Source organism: Lipotes vexillifer, unplaced genomic scaffold, assembly GCF_000442215.2.
Source record: "Lipotes vexillifer unplaced genomic scaffold, Lipotes_vexillifer_v1.1 scaffold689, whole genome shotgun sequence".
Lineage (NCBI taxonomy): Eukaryota > Metazoa > Chordata > Mammalia > Artiodactyla > Lipotidae > Lipotes > Lipotes vexillifer.
The window spans coordinates 1,236,542-1,254,484 of NW_006772359.1; the positions used below are offsets into that span (position 1 = coordinate 1,236,542).

The 17,943-nt window shown below is 47.1% G+C and overlaps 1 protein-coding gene across 1 annotated transcript in view; it reads right to left on the reverse strand.

The window, feature by feature from the left end:
- The window catches only part of HUNK (hormonally up-regulated Neu-associated kinase), a 111,344-nt gene that overhangs the window by 64,212 nt on the left and 29,189 nt on the right, over window positions 1-17,943 (reverse strand). Inside the window, 1 exon segment of the mRNA XM_007447419.1 lies at window positions 985-1,277. Within this exon segment, the coding sequence (XP_007447481.1) occupies window positions 985-1,277 (293 nt within the window).

Consider the following 17,943-nt stretch of genomic DNA (forward strand, 5'->3'; position numbering starts at 1 on the left):
AGAGGGCACTCATTTTTTTATTTTATTGTATCGTATTGACCTTATTTAGTCTAGCACTAAAAGTCAGCACCCACCACCAACGGCAACACTGCTAAGAGTCCTGTTTCCGCTCAGTTTGCTTGCAAAGCTCCTCCTCAGGAAGGAACAGGCTGTTTAAAAAAAAAAGTTTGATTTTCATAATTATTTGCAACGTTGGTTTGGCTTATGGAGAACATGCCTAACTTTCAAGGGCAAGTTCACACTTCACGTGGTGATTCAATTCCATTGAATGAAACAGCTATTAAGCAACTACCATATGTAAAGCAAATACGATGAAAGCACCATCACTTGCTGAAAAACAATCTCACGCCATCTTAACATTGATGCTTCTTTCAGGCACCTGAACAACTGTTCTCATTACTTTGCAAATAATAATAATGAGAGCCGCCAACACTAAACATGCCCCTTACTATGTACCAAACGCTGTTCCAAGCTCTTTCCGTATATATATAGTGTTTCTTTAATTTTTTTTTTTTTTTTTTTGGCCATGCCGTGCGGCATGCAGGATCTAGTTCCCCGACCAGGGATCGAACCCAGCCCCCCTCCACTGGGAGAGTGGAGTTTTAACCACTGGACCACCAGGGAAGTCCCTCTTTCTGTATATTAACTCATTTCCCCTTATACCAACCACGAGATAAGTATCATGAATATTCCCATTTTACAGAAGAAGAAACTGAGGTTCAGAGAGGTTAACTAACTAGCCCAGGGGCACACAACAATTAAAGGAGAGAGCCAGGATGCAAACCCAGGCAACTCTGGCTTCAAACATTATTCTTTTAAGCCCATGTTAGCATTAACCCAACTCACAAAACAAGTCCATGAAACAAAACTGCAGAAGAATTGTAAAACATGCTGCAAGGATTCAGCCTTGCTTGGAGCACGCTGAAGCACAGTGCCATCCACTCAGCACAGAACTGGCGATCAGCATCATGGCGTGGCCCTTACCTGTGGACCACCCCAGCCCGGTGCAGGTGTTCCACCGCAGAGATGAGCTGCCTGATGTATCTGCGAGCTTCGGATTCCTCCAGCCGCTTCTTCTCATATATCTTGTGCATCAGGTTGCCCCCAGGACACAGCTCCATGACCAGGTAGTAGCTGTTTTCTGTCTCTAAGATATCAAGGAGCTGGGTAATGTTAGGGTGGCGGATCATCTGCTGGATCTGCCCCTCTCGCCGAAGGTTTTTGGTGACATAGGTGTCTTTTTTGGCTCTCTTCTTGTCGATGACTTTTATGGCCACCTAAGGAGACACCAAGAATATGGCTGTTGTCAGGCACTGCAGGCAAAGTTTATTCCCTGACTATTCACAAAACCCTAGGAAAATACATAGCTACCCGTCTGCACCAGGAGAAAAACTTTATCTGAAATAGCATCAAGGGAGAAAAGAAAGATGTAACATCAGCGAAGATCAAAAGATTCAATTGTGAAGGAAGAGAATGAAATTTACTCAAGCAAACTCCAACGGTGGTCCGGAAGCCTCCCTGAAGAGTCGGCGTGAACTGGGTTCTCCGCAGGGCGAGGCACCAAGTTCTCCCCCAGCAAAGGGCCCCTCCCCGCTCCCTCTCCGGCCTCGCCACCATCCCTCCAAGTTGGGTCCCCCCATGACTCCATTTCTGAAACGACCAAATCTGCCCCATCTTCAGTTCTAGGGCGTGTTTAGGGAGCTGGGGGATGCAACGCCCAGTGATGTGGCACCCCTGCCCTTCCTCCCAACCCTTTCTCTGCCCTGTACCAGGACCTCAGGCCAGGCCACCTCTGTCCAATGGTGAATCACTGTACAGGTTATCTCTTGGCCCCAGGTCCAGAGAGGTATCTCAACTGCCCACTGGATGCCCCTCCTGGGTCACTTCCCCCAGAGTCAACATGTCACATGTGTGGACCCTCCAGCTTTGTATAAAGGGAGGGAAGGGGGGAGGGAGGGACAGGAGAATGGAAGTAACGATGGCATGAGGGAGGGGAAGGGAAGACTGTCCCTTCTGCCCAAGTCTGCACCCTTCCCCACTCTCCCTTCCTTCAACGGCTGTCACCAATCCACTCACCTGGCCTTAAAGCACACCACCGTTTGGCCCTCCTCTTTTCTTACTATGTCTTCGCTCCTCTCTAATGTGACCAGCCAGGGACATCAGGTCGATGACTTCTGCTAACTGCCTTCCTCACTTTCCCTTCCTCTCTGTTCCCATGCCAGGTCGGGTTCATTTAGGACCTTGCTTCACAGCGCCCAGACGCATTGTCTCTACGTGAGATTCCAGCAACCCAAGGGATGTTCTCATACAAGGCTACCAAGCCACTGGGCTGCAGGACAAAAACAGTGGACCTTCCATTTCTATTTATTTCCTTTTTTGTAATTATATTTTTTAACAGCTTCATAATGCACTCAATGTGCAGAGGTGTGATATAGATCAACCAGCAAATGATTGATAGATGATAGATAGATAGATAGATAGATACATGTTTGCAGCAAGGGGCTCAAACGTTATTTTCTTGACAGAAGTTTGTAATAAAATAAAGTAAAAGTCTATCCACCACTAGCCTGGCCATGACATCAGCATGCTCCCTCTTTTTCTCGATGCTCATCCTGGCCCCTTGAATTCATACTCGAAATCAGTGGGTCTGGAACTCTGATTTCTTGCTTAAAGCTCTTCGGCGGCTCCCTGCTGCCCACAGAGCAAGGTCCACAGCCTCAGCCCAGCCCTGAAGCTCCCTCCCCATCAGCCCCGCCACTGTCCAGCCCCGACTCCCAGTTCCCCGGGGCAGGTCTCCTCGCTGCCCAGACCACACGTTCTGCTACTCTCCAAGCTTGCACTCACAAGCCCACTCCACCCCTTCAAATCCGCCTGGTCCTGCAGACGCTAACTCCAGGCCCACCTCCCTTCCTGGAAGTCTCTTCAACCCTCCTTCCTTACGCTCTCACCACACCCACTGTCTGTGATACCATTTAAAGCTCCCACCCCTCCCTTAAAACAGGGACTGCTCCCCGCTCACCACACACAGCACTTTATAAACAGTGAGTGAACAACAGGTCACTAACCGAGCAAATCAGTGAACCTTTTTTTTTTTAACCATTGAAGCAAAAATAGCTGTAACAGTTTAAGCTATTATCTTTTCTGGGGAACAGTCTTTTTTAATTTTTTTTTAATTGCGATATAATTGACCTGTAACACTGTATTCGTTTTAGGTGTACAACATAAGGATTTGGTATATGTATATATTGGGAAATGGTCACCACAGTAAGTTCAGTTAACATCCATCACCACAGTTACAAATCTGTGTGTGTGTGTAATGACAACTATCAAGATCTTCGGTATTAGCAACTTTCAAATATACAATACAGTATTGTTAACTGCAGTCACCAGGCTGTGCATTACATCCTCAGGACTTATAACCAGAAGTGTGTATCTTTGGACCACCTTCACCCGTATTAATGGAGATTTTCAGGCCCTTAAACCAAAGATATGACTAAGAAGGGACAATCAGCCATTGGACCAGACAAGCTGGGGGCCTGTACTGTCCCTGGCATGAGAGGCTGGTGCTGTCAGCCCACAGAAGTGGGCTGTAGTTTGGCCTACGAGTCCAGTACGTATGAAACTAAAAGCTTTAAAAACTGTACTCATTTGTGTGTATATATGTATAACACATACCTATACATATATATACATACAAATATATATCCATTATCTTGTGGAGGTGGAGAGAAAGAAGAATGCTGGAAAGTACAATTAGATTCTGTCTTTGCTCGAGTCTACGTTGCAGTGTTTTAAAAATTACACCCTTTGGCAGTGAAATCCTCAAATGTACTCTGAATAAGCAGTCTGAAAACCCAGCAGTAAAACGATCTGCCTTTCTTAACAGAGCACACAATTATTATTAGGATAATTTATTTAGCTCTTTAATTGCCTGGAGTAGGTTATATAATGGCCACCCAAAGACATTAAGGCCCCATCTGTGGACCATGTGAAAGTGACCTTATTTGGAAAAAGTGAAGGATGTTGAGATGAGATTAACCTAGATTATCTGGATGGGCCCTAAATGTCATCACAAGTGTCCTTATAAAATAGAGGCAGTGGGAGATTTCACACGAATACACAGAGAAGTGGCGAACGGGGCAGAGATGGCAGGGATGAGCCACAAGCCAAGGAATAATGCAGCCACCAGAAGCTGGGAGAGGCAAAGGACGGATCCCCCTAGAGCCATCAGAGGGAGCATAGCCCTGTCGACACCTTGATTTTGGCCCAATGAAATCGATTTTGGACTTCTGGCTTCCAGAACTGTGAGAGAATGAATTTCTGTTGTTTTAAGCCACCAAGTTGGTGATAAGGCATTACAGCAGGAAACTAACACACCAGGTGTCTGTTCCACCATCATTTGCCATCTTGGTTCCCAAGTTCTACTGTTTCTGAGAGTCCCTCAGTGAAAACCCTGAACCCTTAGGCAGCCTCACCTGGAGAAAGTTTTCCATAAAGCTCCCTCTCTATTTTTAAACACCCTTACTTGTAAGCGACCTTAAACTTATAAGCTCTGCATTGATAATACTGAAAATGGAATCCGTTCTTGATTACACAAAACCATTTAATCAACTTCATCTGTAACAACTGAAGAGGGAAAAACTGAACTGGAAGTTAAGGAAAAGGCAGTGATCAATGATCAGCAAAGGGAGGCATCTAATTTAATTTGACAGTAATCAGAGATTTACAGGCACTAACTCTACCCGGGTGGGGGGGGGGGGGGCCCAGGGGGTGGTGGGTCTCTAGCTGAAAAGATAAACTGCTTTAGTCAGGGGAGTTTTAAAGTGTAAAATTAAGTCTGCACAGACTGACTGAGGCCCCAAGTCCCCGGACCGCATTGGAACTCCCAAGCTGGTCCTCCAGTGTGGGAGGGAGGGGAGGGGAGGGTGTCAGGGGAGTTTCTGAGTTGCATCCTGAGCACATTGGGACAGGAACTTTTGCTGTGAAAGGTCAATAAAACGAAGACTCCAACCCTTCGACGGATCCAAGTTGCAAAGCCTCCTGAAATTTTACAGAGGAAGCCGTTTTCAAAGATTGTCCCCATATTTCCGAGTAAGTAGCAAAGTCTTAAGGTGCTAGGAACTTACTAGAGAGAGATTAACACAGCGCCAGTATACCACAGCTGAAACTGATCACTCATCAACTTCTTGTTAAGAAGTTGCACTTCTGTGACTTCCCTGGTGGTGTAGTGGTTAAGGATCCGCCTGCCAATGCAGCGGACACGGGTTCGAGCCCTGGTGCAGGAAGTTCCCACATGCCTCAGAGCAACTAAGCCCGTGCACCACAACTACTGAGCCTGTGCTCTAGAGCCCGTGAGCCAAAGCTACCGAGCCCGCGTGCCACAACTACTGAAGCCTGCGCACCTAGAGCCCGTGCTCCGCAGCAAGAGAAGCCTCCAGAGTGAGAAGCCCGCGCACCGCAATGAAGCGTAGCCCCGGCTCGCCGCAACTGGAGAAAGCCCGCGCGCAGCAACGAAGACCGAACGCCACCAAAGAAAAGAAGTTGCACTTCTCACAGTATGGCAACTCCCACCCAACCCCACCCCCCAGGGTCCCGCCAAAAAACTACCTATCAATGATGGATAAAATCAGCAAACTTTTAAATGACTAAGCTCATACGAAAGAAAAGGAAATCCTCCAAGGCCAAGAAAAAAAAAAAAAAAAGAGTGAGTAGATCTAAGATGAGGAGAGGGCAGCTATGGGGTAGTGAAATAGAAGATACAGGAAAGAAGGGGTGACTGCAAGGAAGGATCCTGAGGGAGGAAAGGAAGAGGTGGCAGAGTGCTCTGCAGGGATGGGAAGCACGGCTCCCTCCCACACGGGAAGGAGGAGGGACCGAAGCACGTGAATCCCAATTCTCCAGGAGAGGCGCCAGCTGCTGAAAGGTATTCATGCTTGATGGCCCCTGTGACGTATTAGGAGAAAAATTCCAACATAGACTGTACTTAGAATGCGGGATGCACAAAAGCACGTGGCTGCAGTCACGGCACACACTCCCACAAACCAATTGGTACCTAAGATAAAGTACGTAAAGCACTCAGTACAATGTCGGCACATAGTAAGAGCGCCTTAAATTGACATTCTTATCATCATTATCATTTTACTTTCACTGAGGCAACCTGTAGAGGGTGAAAAGCATTTAAGCTTAGTTCAGCCTTGACCTGTCGCTTTAGCATATTTTAAAAAAGAAAAAGAAGCCTGAACCTCATTTCAGTGTTTCGAACTCTCTGGAATAGAGCTGCTTTTAAATCCCAAGGAGGAGGTTTAATATCAGTCTAGTCTCTCATCTTCTTTAAATATTGACTTAGTTGAGACTGTCTACGTAGGATCAGAGTTAACAGGATTTAAAATTCATCCCTTCATCCTGGATCACCGTTGCACTGCCTTTAAAATTCATTCCTCTGAAACACATCGAGGATTGTTCACATAGCCAGTCTCCAAAATGAAGAGGCAGATGCAAAATGGATGGATCTTCCATACAACAGAGAGGGAGGGAAACACTGATCAAAGAAACTACTCTTTAATATCACAGAAATATACATATATGTTTTACCCATTATACAATGTATGCTGTGTAAGTTCAGCCTTTCTTTTAATTAAAGCAATTTTATACCATGATGTTTTAAATAATCAGAATGCACAGGGAATAGGAGGCTCTCATCAGCAGGATTTTCTTTTTACATGGAAATTAGCCAAAAAGAGCTTCCTTTCCAGAACATCTTGGTTTCTTAATAAATACTGTATGTTAAACTCAAGTGAATCTTTTCGTCTTCAGCAAACATTTATTAACCACCTAAAATATACGTGACACTGTTCTACATGCCAAGAGTACACCATGAGAGAGATATGGATCTTCAGGCCCATTTGTGTCCATAATTCAGATTTTTTATAGTGGTTTAAGAAGACCATCTGTCATGGGCTGAACTGTCTCCGCCCACACACCCCGCCCCCAAATTCACATGTTGAAGCCTTAATCCCTAATGTAACTATATGTGGAGATAGGGCTTTTAGGAGGTAAAAAAGGTTAAATGAGGTCATAAGGGTGGGGACCTCATCTAATGAGAAAAGGAAGAGATACCAGAGATCTCTCTCTCCACACATGCACAGAGGAAAGGACATGTGAGGGCACAGCTAGAGGACGGCCATCTACAAACCAAGGAGAGAAGCCTCACTAGGTAAGTAACCCTACTGGCACGTTGATCTTGGACTTCCTGCCTCCGCGACTGTGAGAAAATAAATGTCTGTCACTTAAGCCATCCAGTCTGTGGTCTTTTGTTATGGCCACCCGAGCAGACTAATGGACCACCCGAGCATCGTACAATTCTACTATGCAGAAGAGTGTAACTGTAAGAACCAAGGGCTAGCGTCCATTCTCCAAGGACTGGGGTCAGATCTGATAGTTCCTTTCCTGCCCTCCCCCAGTTTTCCACACCCCGGCAGTTCAGAGGATGGAACGGCACAGCAGCCAGACATACAGATTCCAAGGTTGGGTGCCTTGACTTCAAAGCCTGCCTCTGCCACCCGGTAGCTTGGAACTTAGTCTCCTCGCTGTTATAAAAGACGGAGGGGGGATAATAGTACCTATCTCGTAGAGATGCTGGGGATATAAATGAGGAAACCCAGGAAGGATGGTGCGCACCGGGAACATTTCTGGAAGCCCTCGATAAGTGTCCACTGTTAGGATTTGCATGTTTTGCGCAGCAAGAGAAGCCAGGAAGCCCCTGCCACCCAGCTTCCATCCCCATCACTCCCCCTCGTCAGGGTCCCCGGTGCCTCCCGACCACCCAGTCCACAAGGTCACTCTCCCTCCTTGTCTCCTGCTTTTCCTCGCAGCCCAGTCTTGCCCAGGTTCTGCCCCAGGCCCCATCCTTCCTCACATTAGGGATGTACAGTCCATCTCCTCCACTGCCAGGACTCCTACGGCCGTCCACATGCTGACCAGTCCCAACACCTCCATCCTGCTGACGCCTCTTCCCCGAGCTCTGACGGCCCCGTGGACACCTCCCGTTTGGGTGGTCCACTGGCTCTCCAAACGCATCACTTCCCGCGGATCCTCCCTGGGGCTCCCCAGCTCAGCCTGAAGCACCTCCCTCCACAGGTGTCCTTGTACCCCAACTGTGCATCTTCCTCCACCCAGCGCGCCCCTAGTCCCCCACCTAATTAATCACCAGGACCTGTCACCTCCACCTCCTAAGACCTCCCCACCCCCTCTCTTCCCCCATTCCATCCGCTGTTTGCTGCATCACCTCCCTCTCCCGCCCAGATGTCTGCCAACCCTGCCCACCACTGCCTGAAATTCCCTCCCACACAGGGCTGTCTCGGTCAGGCCAACTCCCAACTCCCACTCCTCTCTCCAACCTCAGAATACAGTTTGCTTTTCCATCCCAGACTGGCTCGGCCACCCTGCAGTTCCCTAGCTGTCACACCCACCACACACACTCTTAACGGTCATTTCCAGGAAGGCAGGACTTGCCCAGCCTCCTCACTTTTGTGTTCCTGGCTTCCACACTGTGCTTGGCTCATTTAGGGCAAGTACGTGAGAGAAAGAGAAAAAAAAAAAAGAACAAAAGGTCCCAGCAGTCTGCTACAGCGGGTCAGGATGGTGAGCTGGGGGTAATCTCTATGCCTGCCCTGGGTAAGCTGGCCACTCGAGCCCTCCCCCTCCTAAGCTACAACACAGGCAGACCAAAAGTCTTCCCTTCAACCATTAAGATTATAAAATGTGATGCCACCTGTGGACGTGGTTTCAGCCCGTGCGTGATTGTGATGCGGAAACACACCCTTCCCCTTTTGAGAGATGTCACCTCGTCAGAGGCTTCCCTAACCAGCCTAATTAGAGCTGCACCCACGCCCTCCACCTCCGCCCCCATGGCAACACTCATAATCCCCTTACTCTATTCTGGTTTTCCCCTGGGCTCCAATAGGACATTCCTCCTTCACAGCATCAAATTCTCCCAGATTTGGGGATCAGCCCTGCTGATCACCCTTCGAGCCTCATCCTTTTTGTAGAACACTCTTCCAGAACCCCAAGCCCCGTTGTCACTTCAAACAGTGCTCACCCTTCCACGACCTGTGCCGAGCAGTGTCAGGAACAGAGAGGAAGCTCAAGTAACGTGTACTGGACCAATGACACAGCCAACAGTTAAAGAGAGAGGAAGGGAGAGAGGGAGGGCAGGGGAGAGGGAAGATGGATGGATGGCTCCGGTCCTTCCCACTTACATGTGAGCTTTGTGGATTCCGGATAGAAGCCAGACGATGTACCCTAAATGCCCATGCTAGAAAATAGATTAGATGACATGGAACAAACAGTATCCTTGGTGACCCTCTCTGGGTGAGCCAGAGCAGACAGAGAAATTCAGAATCCCTGCTAAGCTAAAGGCGGTGGATTGTGGTCCCCTGCTCACCACGTGCGGACTGGAGCTGCCCAGCCATCCGGCTGCAGAAAGCAGTTGCTTACTTCCTGAGAGTCTGGCTGAGAGCTGGGAGAAGTCACCAAGGAGAAGGGGTGCTGGAGAGGACACCCATGACCAGCGGTGAAGTGTGCCATCTAGGGACCTGGTGTCCACCACAGAAGCAGCCTCATTCTTCCCCCTCGTGCCTGCTAAGTCCCTCCTACCCCAACATCTTATTCTGGCCTGTGCCCCTGCCACGTACCATTTCTCCCTCCTAAACTTGTCTGAACCATCTGTCACCTTCTCTAGGACAGCTAATCTAGAGGGGCAGGAAAGTTCCCCCAAAGCAAGGACCACCCAAAAGCACCCAGAATCCCCGTTTCTCCCAGAGAAAGAGCTAAAGTCCTGACAGCGCCTGGACACCCATCTCCCTCCCATCTCCTCTCATTCCCTCTGCTCACTTGCGGGCCTTCCTGTAGTTCCACGAATGTGACAGGTGTATTCCCCCCCTGGCCACACACTCTCTCCCTCACCTCCAAGCCTTGCCGAGATGTCACCGCTCAGAGAGGCTCCTGTGACCCACCTATTTACAGCCACACCCACCTGGCACTCACCATCCCCTCAATCCAGTCTATTTGTCCCCATAGTGTTCATCACCTCTTAAATGCTATAGAACTCATCGACTGAGTGTGGAATCTGCCTGACCCATGGCAGCTCTAGAAGGGAAGAAACAGTTCTTTGTCTCCTTTGCTGTCATGTTTTCAGCAACCAGAATAGTCTCTGGCTCATAGACAACACTCAATAAATATTCCTTGAATGAATGAATGAATGCAAGTGCAGTTGGAAGAAAAAGATTCTATTAACTATATCAGAACCTGTTATGGACCAAATTGTGTCTCCCCTCAAATTCATATGTTGAAAGACCCAACCCGCAATGTGACTACTTGGAGATGGCTCTTTACAGAGGTAATTAAGCTTAAATGAGGACATAAGGGTGGGGCCCTGATCCAATAAGACTGGTGTCCTTGTAAGAAGAGGAAGAGACACCAGGGATCCACTCACAGAGAGAAAAAGCCATGCGAGGACACAGCAAGAAGATGGCCATCTGGAAGCCGAGGAGAGAGGCCTCAAGAGAAATCTAACCTGCTGACACCTTGATCTTGGACTTCCAGCCTCCAGAACTGTGAGACAATAAATTTGTTGTTTAAGCTACCTAGCTGTGGTATTTTGTTAGGGCAGCCTGAGCAGACTAATACAGAATCTTCATGAAAGTTATCAGTGATGATAGGATGGCTTGCTCTGTAGACCTCATTACAACAATAATATCTAGGTCACCAGGCTGGCTGAAGTGAGTTGAGCAGGGGTGAGCTGGAGGGGACATCCCAAAAGCCATGAAGAAAACAGCCAGGGACTGAGGACTCTGAGGCTCTAGCCCAAGCCTGAATTCGGTGTAAAAGGGCTGAAAACTGTGGTGATTAGCGTGACACAGTGGGAAGATTTGAAAATAAATTGGTTTCACGCCTTTTTCCCGTAGAAACAGTATATGTGTAAATGCATTGGAGTAGAGAGTGTGCCTGTGCGGAGGGTACTTACTTAACAGAAAGCAGAAAATATCCTCTGCTGGCTTTATAATTAATTTCAGGGTAGCTCCAGTTCACAGAGAAATGATGCTGGACAGCACACACAAGTCGCTCTTTTATGAGGGCCCATTAATTGCTGCTATTTATGTCACAGAGCACAACAGCTCTGACCCCTGGCTCCCCGCTGGCTGTCTTTGTGGAAGTGAGGGGGGAAAAGTTTCTTTCTCCAGTTTAAACAACAGAGCTCATTAGGGCTGATCTTGGTGATGAGAGCAGAACTCAGGGCTGGGCAGATGTGAGCAGAATCCAGCTCGCAATGCAGGGCTGGGAGACCCTCCCACACCCACCCTGGGAAGTTCTGAAGCCACCATCACCGGGGTTCTCTGCGCCCTGACTCCAGCTCCGATTCAGAAAGCAAATCACGTCCTGACACCCTAGAAACATCCTGTGGGTGGGAAACCAGAAACTGGTTCCTGCAAGGAGGAAAAATGCAAAGCACAGAACTTTGAGAGAGCTATGTAGACCGGCCAGGCTGCCCACAAAGGGCAGTAGTTGTGCAGTTGTTGGAATTCTTATCAAAAGCCCACCTACTTAGTTAGAATATGCATGCCTCATTTGTCATCAGAATGTATTTATTATCCACAAGGATAAAAGCAACCCCCAATTCCCTGCCCAGTTGGAATTCACCAAAGCTCATGAATCCTATGGGGAGATGAGAATTAAATGACGAATTAAAACAGGTAGTGCTAGAATCATTTCTCCTTGGTTTTGGAAAAGGGTCAAAAAGCCCCAGCTCAGTAACAGATTACGAGTTTTTTGAGACCATGGGAAATTCACCTTGGTATTCCCCACAGTGCCTGGCTCCGAAAGCACCAAATATATTAAATCGATAAATATATTGGTTAAAAAACTGAATGTCCATTTGTCTCAAATACTCTTCAACTCCGATCCCCCCAGGAGCCTCTTCCTGCTCCAATTCTAACTCCGCCCCACTTTTTAATGAGCCAGAATGTAACTCGGGGCCAATATGGAGGAAGCCACCAATCACATCATCTAGAAGCAAATCGATCCGTGGAATCCAAAAGATAATGGGATGGTTAGGCTTGACTACCCCTCGCCAGCCATCACTGCCAACTGGCTGGGAACAGCAACTCCCTGGGACACCCACACGGACAGCCGGCATCCAACCCTCCCATCACAGCCTCTCCAAGATCATACCCGCCACGCTCCTCCTCTGAGTGAATCGCTCTCTGTGCTCCCCTCACTGAGGCCATCATCATCCCCACCTATTGGCTGAGCACTTGACTCCCTCCCCTTCTCCCAGCCCCCAATTCCCGCGGCAACCAGTCACCAGGTCTCTTCTGGAAGTTTCCTTCCTCGCCACCCCCACTGCTGCTGGCCCAGCCTCCTAAGGGCCCCCTCAGGTCTCCACCTTCTCCCTTCTCTACACAGAGGCATCAGAGGCTTCTTTCTAAGGATGGTTATGAGCATCTTCTGTGCTCAGAAACTTTTAAGAGAAACTCGATCCCTTGAGGAGAAATTAAAAATCCTTCATGATCTGGTACAAGCCACCACGCCCCCTTACCTCCCCCTCTGCATATATATATATTTTTTCGAGCAAAATTTTGACTAGCTTACATTCTATCAACTTTCATTTAGCCCGACTGCTGTCAGCCAAATGACGTTTTCATTCTTTAAATGGTTTCACATAATAGTCATAGTGAGACATATAGTCATGCAGTTTTTGTTTTTCTTTATTATTTTTTTTATTTTGATAAAAGACACCTAATATAAAATCAAGCATTATTTTTTTTAACATCTTTATTGGAGTATAATTGCTTTACAGTGTTGTGTTAGTTTCTGCTGTATAGCAAAGTGAATCAGCTATAGGTATACATATATCCCCATATCCCCTCCCTCTTGCATCCCCCTGCCACCACCCCTATCCCACCCCTCTAGGTGGTCACAAAGCACCGAGCTGATCTCCCTGTGCTATGTGGCTGCTTCCCACCAGCTGTGCATTTTACATTTGGTAGTGTATATACGTCCATGCCACTCTCTCACTTTGTCCCAGCTTACCCTTCCCCCTCCCCATGTCCTCAAGTCCATTCTCTACATCTGCGTCTTTACTCCTGTCCTGCCCTTAGGTTCTTCAGAACCACTTTTTTTTTTAGATCCCATATATATGTGTTAGCATACGGTATTTGTTTTTCTCTTTCTAACTTCACTCTGTATGACAGACTCTAGGTCCATCCACCTCACTACAAATAACTCAATTTCGTTTCTTTTTATGGCTGAGTAATATTCCATTGTATATATGTGCCACGTCTTCTTTATCCATTCATCTGTCGATGGACACTTAGGTTGCTTCCATGTCCTGGCTACTGTAAATAGAGCTGCAATGAACATTATGGTACATGACTCTTTTTGAATTATGGTTTCCTCAGGGTATATGCCCAGTAGTGGGATTGCTGGGTCGTATGGTAGTTCTATTTTTCATTTTTAAGGAACCTCCATACTGTTCTCCATAGTGGCTGTATCAATCTACATTCCCACCAACAGTGCAAGAGGCTTCCCTTTTCTCCACACCCTCTCCAGCATTTATTGTTTGTAGATTTTTTGATGATGGCCATTCTGACCAGTGTGAGGTGATTCCTCATTGTAGTTTAAATCAAGCAGTATTAAGTATACCATTCAGTGGCATCAAGTACATTCCTATTGTTGTGCACCACCACTCATCTCCAGAACTCTTTTCATCTTGCAAAACCGAAGCTCCTTATTCTTTAAGCAATAGCTGCCTGTGACCCCCTCCTTTGATAAACACCTTTCTACTCTTTGCTTCCATGGGTTTGATTTTCCAAGATTCCATATAAGTGAGATCATGCAATATTTTTCTGTGTTTGGTTTATTTTACTTAGCATAATGTGCTCCAAGTTTATCCATATTGTCACAAATGGCAGGATTTTCTTCTTTCTCATGATTACATAATATTCTATTGTATATATGCCACACTTTCTTTGCCCACCCATCCAACAGATATTTAATTTGTTTCCATATTGTGAATAATTCTTAACAAGCTGTTTTACGCTTTCTTTTCATACTAAGTCTCTGACATCTGATGTGGATTTTACACTCACGACACATCTCAGTTCAGACCAGGCACACTTCCAGTGTTCCACAGGCAGACGTGGAGAGTGGCCAGGGTTAGACAGGCAGTCCTGGTTCCATGACTTTGACCAAGTCACTCACTCTCTGAGCACAGGACCCAGCACGCTGTCTGCCTGAGACAGAGAACTCAACAAAAAAGCCTGGTGAATGAAGAAAGGAATGAAGAGATGCTCCTTGGTCTTCATCTGCACATTGTGTAGGAGAACGCCAATCACACAGATTTGTACAGAGAATAAAATCACACCTTTTGGAGCCAAACCAAGGTCAAGCTCCAGAACTGAGAAATCCCAGGCAAGAAACTTAACCTCAGTAAACCTCAGACTGTTGATCGGTAAACTGGGGGTGATGGTGGTGGCCGGGATACGCCGCGTAAAGTGCTCGGCACATAGTGACTGTTCATTAGTTGAGTTAAAACTGAGCAAACAATGGTGACAACACAGTGGGATAAGGATATTACTGCTCTAATCACACCGTGCTAATGGGGAGGGAAAGGAAGGAAGGAAGGGAGGGAGGAAAAAAGGAAGGAAGGATGGGAGGAAGGGAGGGAGGGAGGAAGGAAGGATGGAAGGAACGAAAGAAAAGAGGGAGGGAGGAAAGGAGGAAGGAAGGAAGGAAGGGTAGACTGCAGGGGCAGAGGGGGGTGTCTCATGGAAGCCTTCAAGAAGAGGGACCTACTGCTCTAGGTGGAAAAGAATTCACCAGCCCCCAGAAAATGAGGGAGGGCAAAGGCCCGGGGGAGGGAGAAATGCGTTGGTTCCAGAAAAGGAAAGTCAAAATAATAGTTGTGCACCCACCGGAGCACAGGAATCCTTATCAGCCCTCTCGTCTCCAGCGCCCGGGACGGCTGCTGCCCTGTCACACGAGGTCCTCAATCAGTGTCTGCAATGGCTTCCCCGCGCCGAATGCACACAAAGCTTCCTTCCTCCCCGCGTAAATCACGCGTTAAACATCAGGCCTAGCCCCGGTGCCTGTGCTCTTCAGAACGGGAAAACTAGGTCTTTTTTCCACTCTTGCTCTGATTTATACGTATCCATTTATGGTGTCAGTCTGTGTGAAAGGAGAATTTGTGTTCCTGCAATGACACCATAAATCCTCCCGGTCTCTCTTCCATTTGCTGGGAATCCTGAAAGCTCCGCTTCCACTGACAGCAGATAATGGCTTTTAGGAAGAGCCAGGAATTCACAAGCTGATAACAAAGGGGCTCGGCAGGCAGTGTATGAGTGTTCGGCAGTGTATGAGTGTTCGGCAGTGTATGAGTGCTCACAGGCACTTGTGCACAGGGTGCAGTAGGCCGCGTGGAGGGGGCCTGGGCGAAACCAGAATGCTTCAGTACTTGATTCTTTTTTCGTGTTAATACAGGTTGTTCTTTCAATCATTTTAATTTATGTCTCCCAGTGTATTCGTTTGCAAGGGCTGCCGTAACAAATGCCATCAGATCGGGCGGCTTCAACAACAGAAATGTATTTTCTCACAGTCCTAGAGGCTAGAAATCCGAGATCAAGGTGTCAGTAGGGTTGGTTTCTTGTGAGGTCTCTCTCCTTGGCTTGTGGACGGCTGTCTCCTACCTGAGTCTTCACGTGGTCCTCCCTCTGTACATGCCTGTGTCCTAACCTCCTCTTCTTTTAAAGACACCAGTCAGGGCTTCCCTGGTGGCGCAGTGGTTGGGGGTCCGCCTGCCGATGCAGGGGACGTGGGTTCGTGCCCCGGTCCGGGACGATCCCACATGCCACGGAACGGCTGGGCCCGTGAGCCATGGCCGCTGAGCCTGTGCTCCGCAGCGGGAGAGGCCGCAACAGTGAGAGGCCCGCTCACCGCAAAAAAAAAAAAAAAAAAAAACCCTGAGAATAGAGCTTAAACTGGGATGGAGCAAGAGAAACTGGGACCTGATGACATGGTCTGAACCAAGAAGTAAAATTATTTCTCAACTCAACCGTATCGTCAGTACCTGGGAAACATTTTTTGTTGTTCTGATGGCAAAAAAGTAACTGATGAAATAACACGAAGTATACACACACAGCAACATAAATATTTATATAGTCAAGTCCAATAAAAGCATTATTTCAAGAGAACAGACTATCACAGACTTCAAAAGGATGTTTCCTACTTAAAAGAAAGGGATCACTAACTATGAAAATACATTTTAAATTCTGAGATTTTTTTTTTTTAAGTTTTGGTGGAGGTATACCTGTGATGGGAGTTTCCTACACTACTGGGTCCCATACTGTGAATTTGGGCCAAGTACCAGTTATCTATTTCTTCCATCAAAATAATGGAGCTTTGTTATGTCAAAATCAGGATGGAAAGATTTTAATAGTGTCTTTCATAGGAGACAAAATTGACTCGTTGCAAACCCCACCTCTCCTCCTTCAAAAAGAAAAAAAAAATACTTTGATCATTATCATAGTTTTTAAAGCGGATCAGTAGTGATAAGCTCATCATATTCAACACATTTTTATCATTACATAAAGAAAAGATTCATAGTGAGAATAGTATTAAAAATTCATTTTGTAGGGCTTCCCTGGTGGCGCAGTGGTTGAGAGTCCGCCTGCCGACGCAGGGGACACGGGTTCGTGTCCCGGTCCGGGAAGATCCCAGATGCCGCGGAGCGGCTTGGCCCGTGAGCCGTGGCCGCTGAGCCTGCGCGTCCAGAGCCTGTGCTCCGCAGCGGGAGAGGCCACAACAGTGAGATGCCCGCGTACCGCAAAAAAAGAAAAAAAAATTCATGTTGTAATTAGGATTGGGTCTCAGTGGTCCAGATAAATCGATCAATCAATCCATGTAGGCAACTGTCTGAATAACTGAAGCTATGCAAATATTCAAACTGGCTAGGGATCCATTTAGTGATCTAAATTGTCTAGTTTAGCTGTCTATAAGCATAAAATTAATGAGCTATTTGGGCAATTGCCATTTCTTTGTCAACTGCGTAGTGTGAAAACAAATTAAAAAGTACACACGTAGACCACAGTCACCAAGCCATATAAAGCTCAAACTGGGACTAGTCCTATTTATTAAGTACTTGCCAAGCAGGACTCTGCAAGATGTTTTACATGCATTGTCTCATGTAACCTACCATAGATCCTACTATTTTCCTTTTTTTTTTTTTTCGGCCACACCGCATTGCATGCGGGATCTTAGCTCCCCAAACCAGGGATGGAACCCGTGCCCCCTGCAATGGAAGCGCAGACTCTTAACAAATGGGCCACCAGGGAAGTCCCTTTTTCCCCTTTTTACCAGAGGGGAAACTCTTGTTTTACACAGATTAAGAAACTTGCTCACAGGTCACCCAGCTGGGATCTGGTACTGCCTGAATTTGACTCTCAACCCACAGCTAAGCTCTTCTTGCCATGTAGAGGGACCATTGGATCTGAGTTGGAGCCCGAGCTGGACTACCCAGTGGATTATTTGATTATTATAAACAGCTAAATCAGGTAATTCGATGTAACCAAGAAAAACAAAAACTTATTTTACTATCCACATTAGTCACTTAAAAAGCCTAATTCCCAAATCTCTACATCTTCCCACTGCTTAATGAGACATCCTACACTATCTGTCTTAGCAAACGGGCAGTAGCTCAGTCACCCGCAGGAGCACAGCACTTGGTGAACAGAGAAAGAAATCGTACAGGTGGGACAGTGTGAACTGAAAAGGGCAAGTCACAAGTTTAAACATTAGCTAAACACAGATGTGACTGATGCTGGGACCTTAACTCGGAGACCTCGAAAGCTCTCTCCAAGAGGGCCTACCAATTCCTGCTGGCCTCTGAAT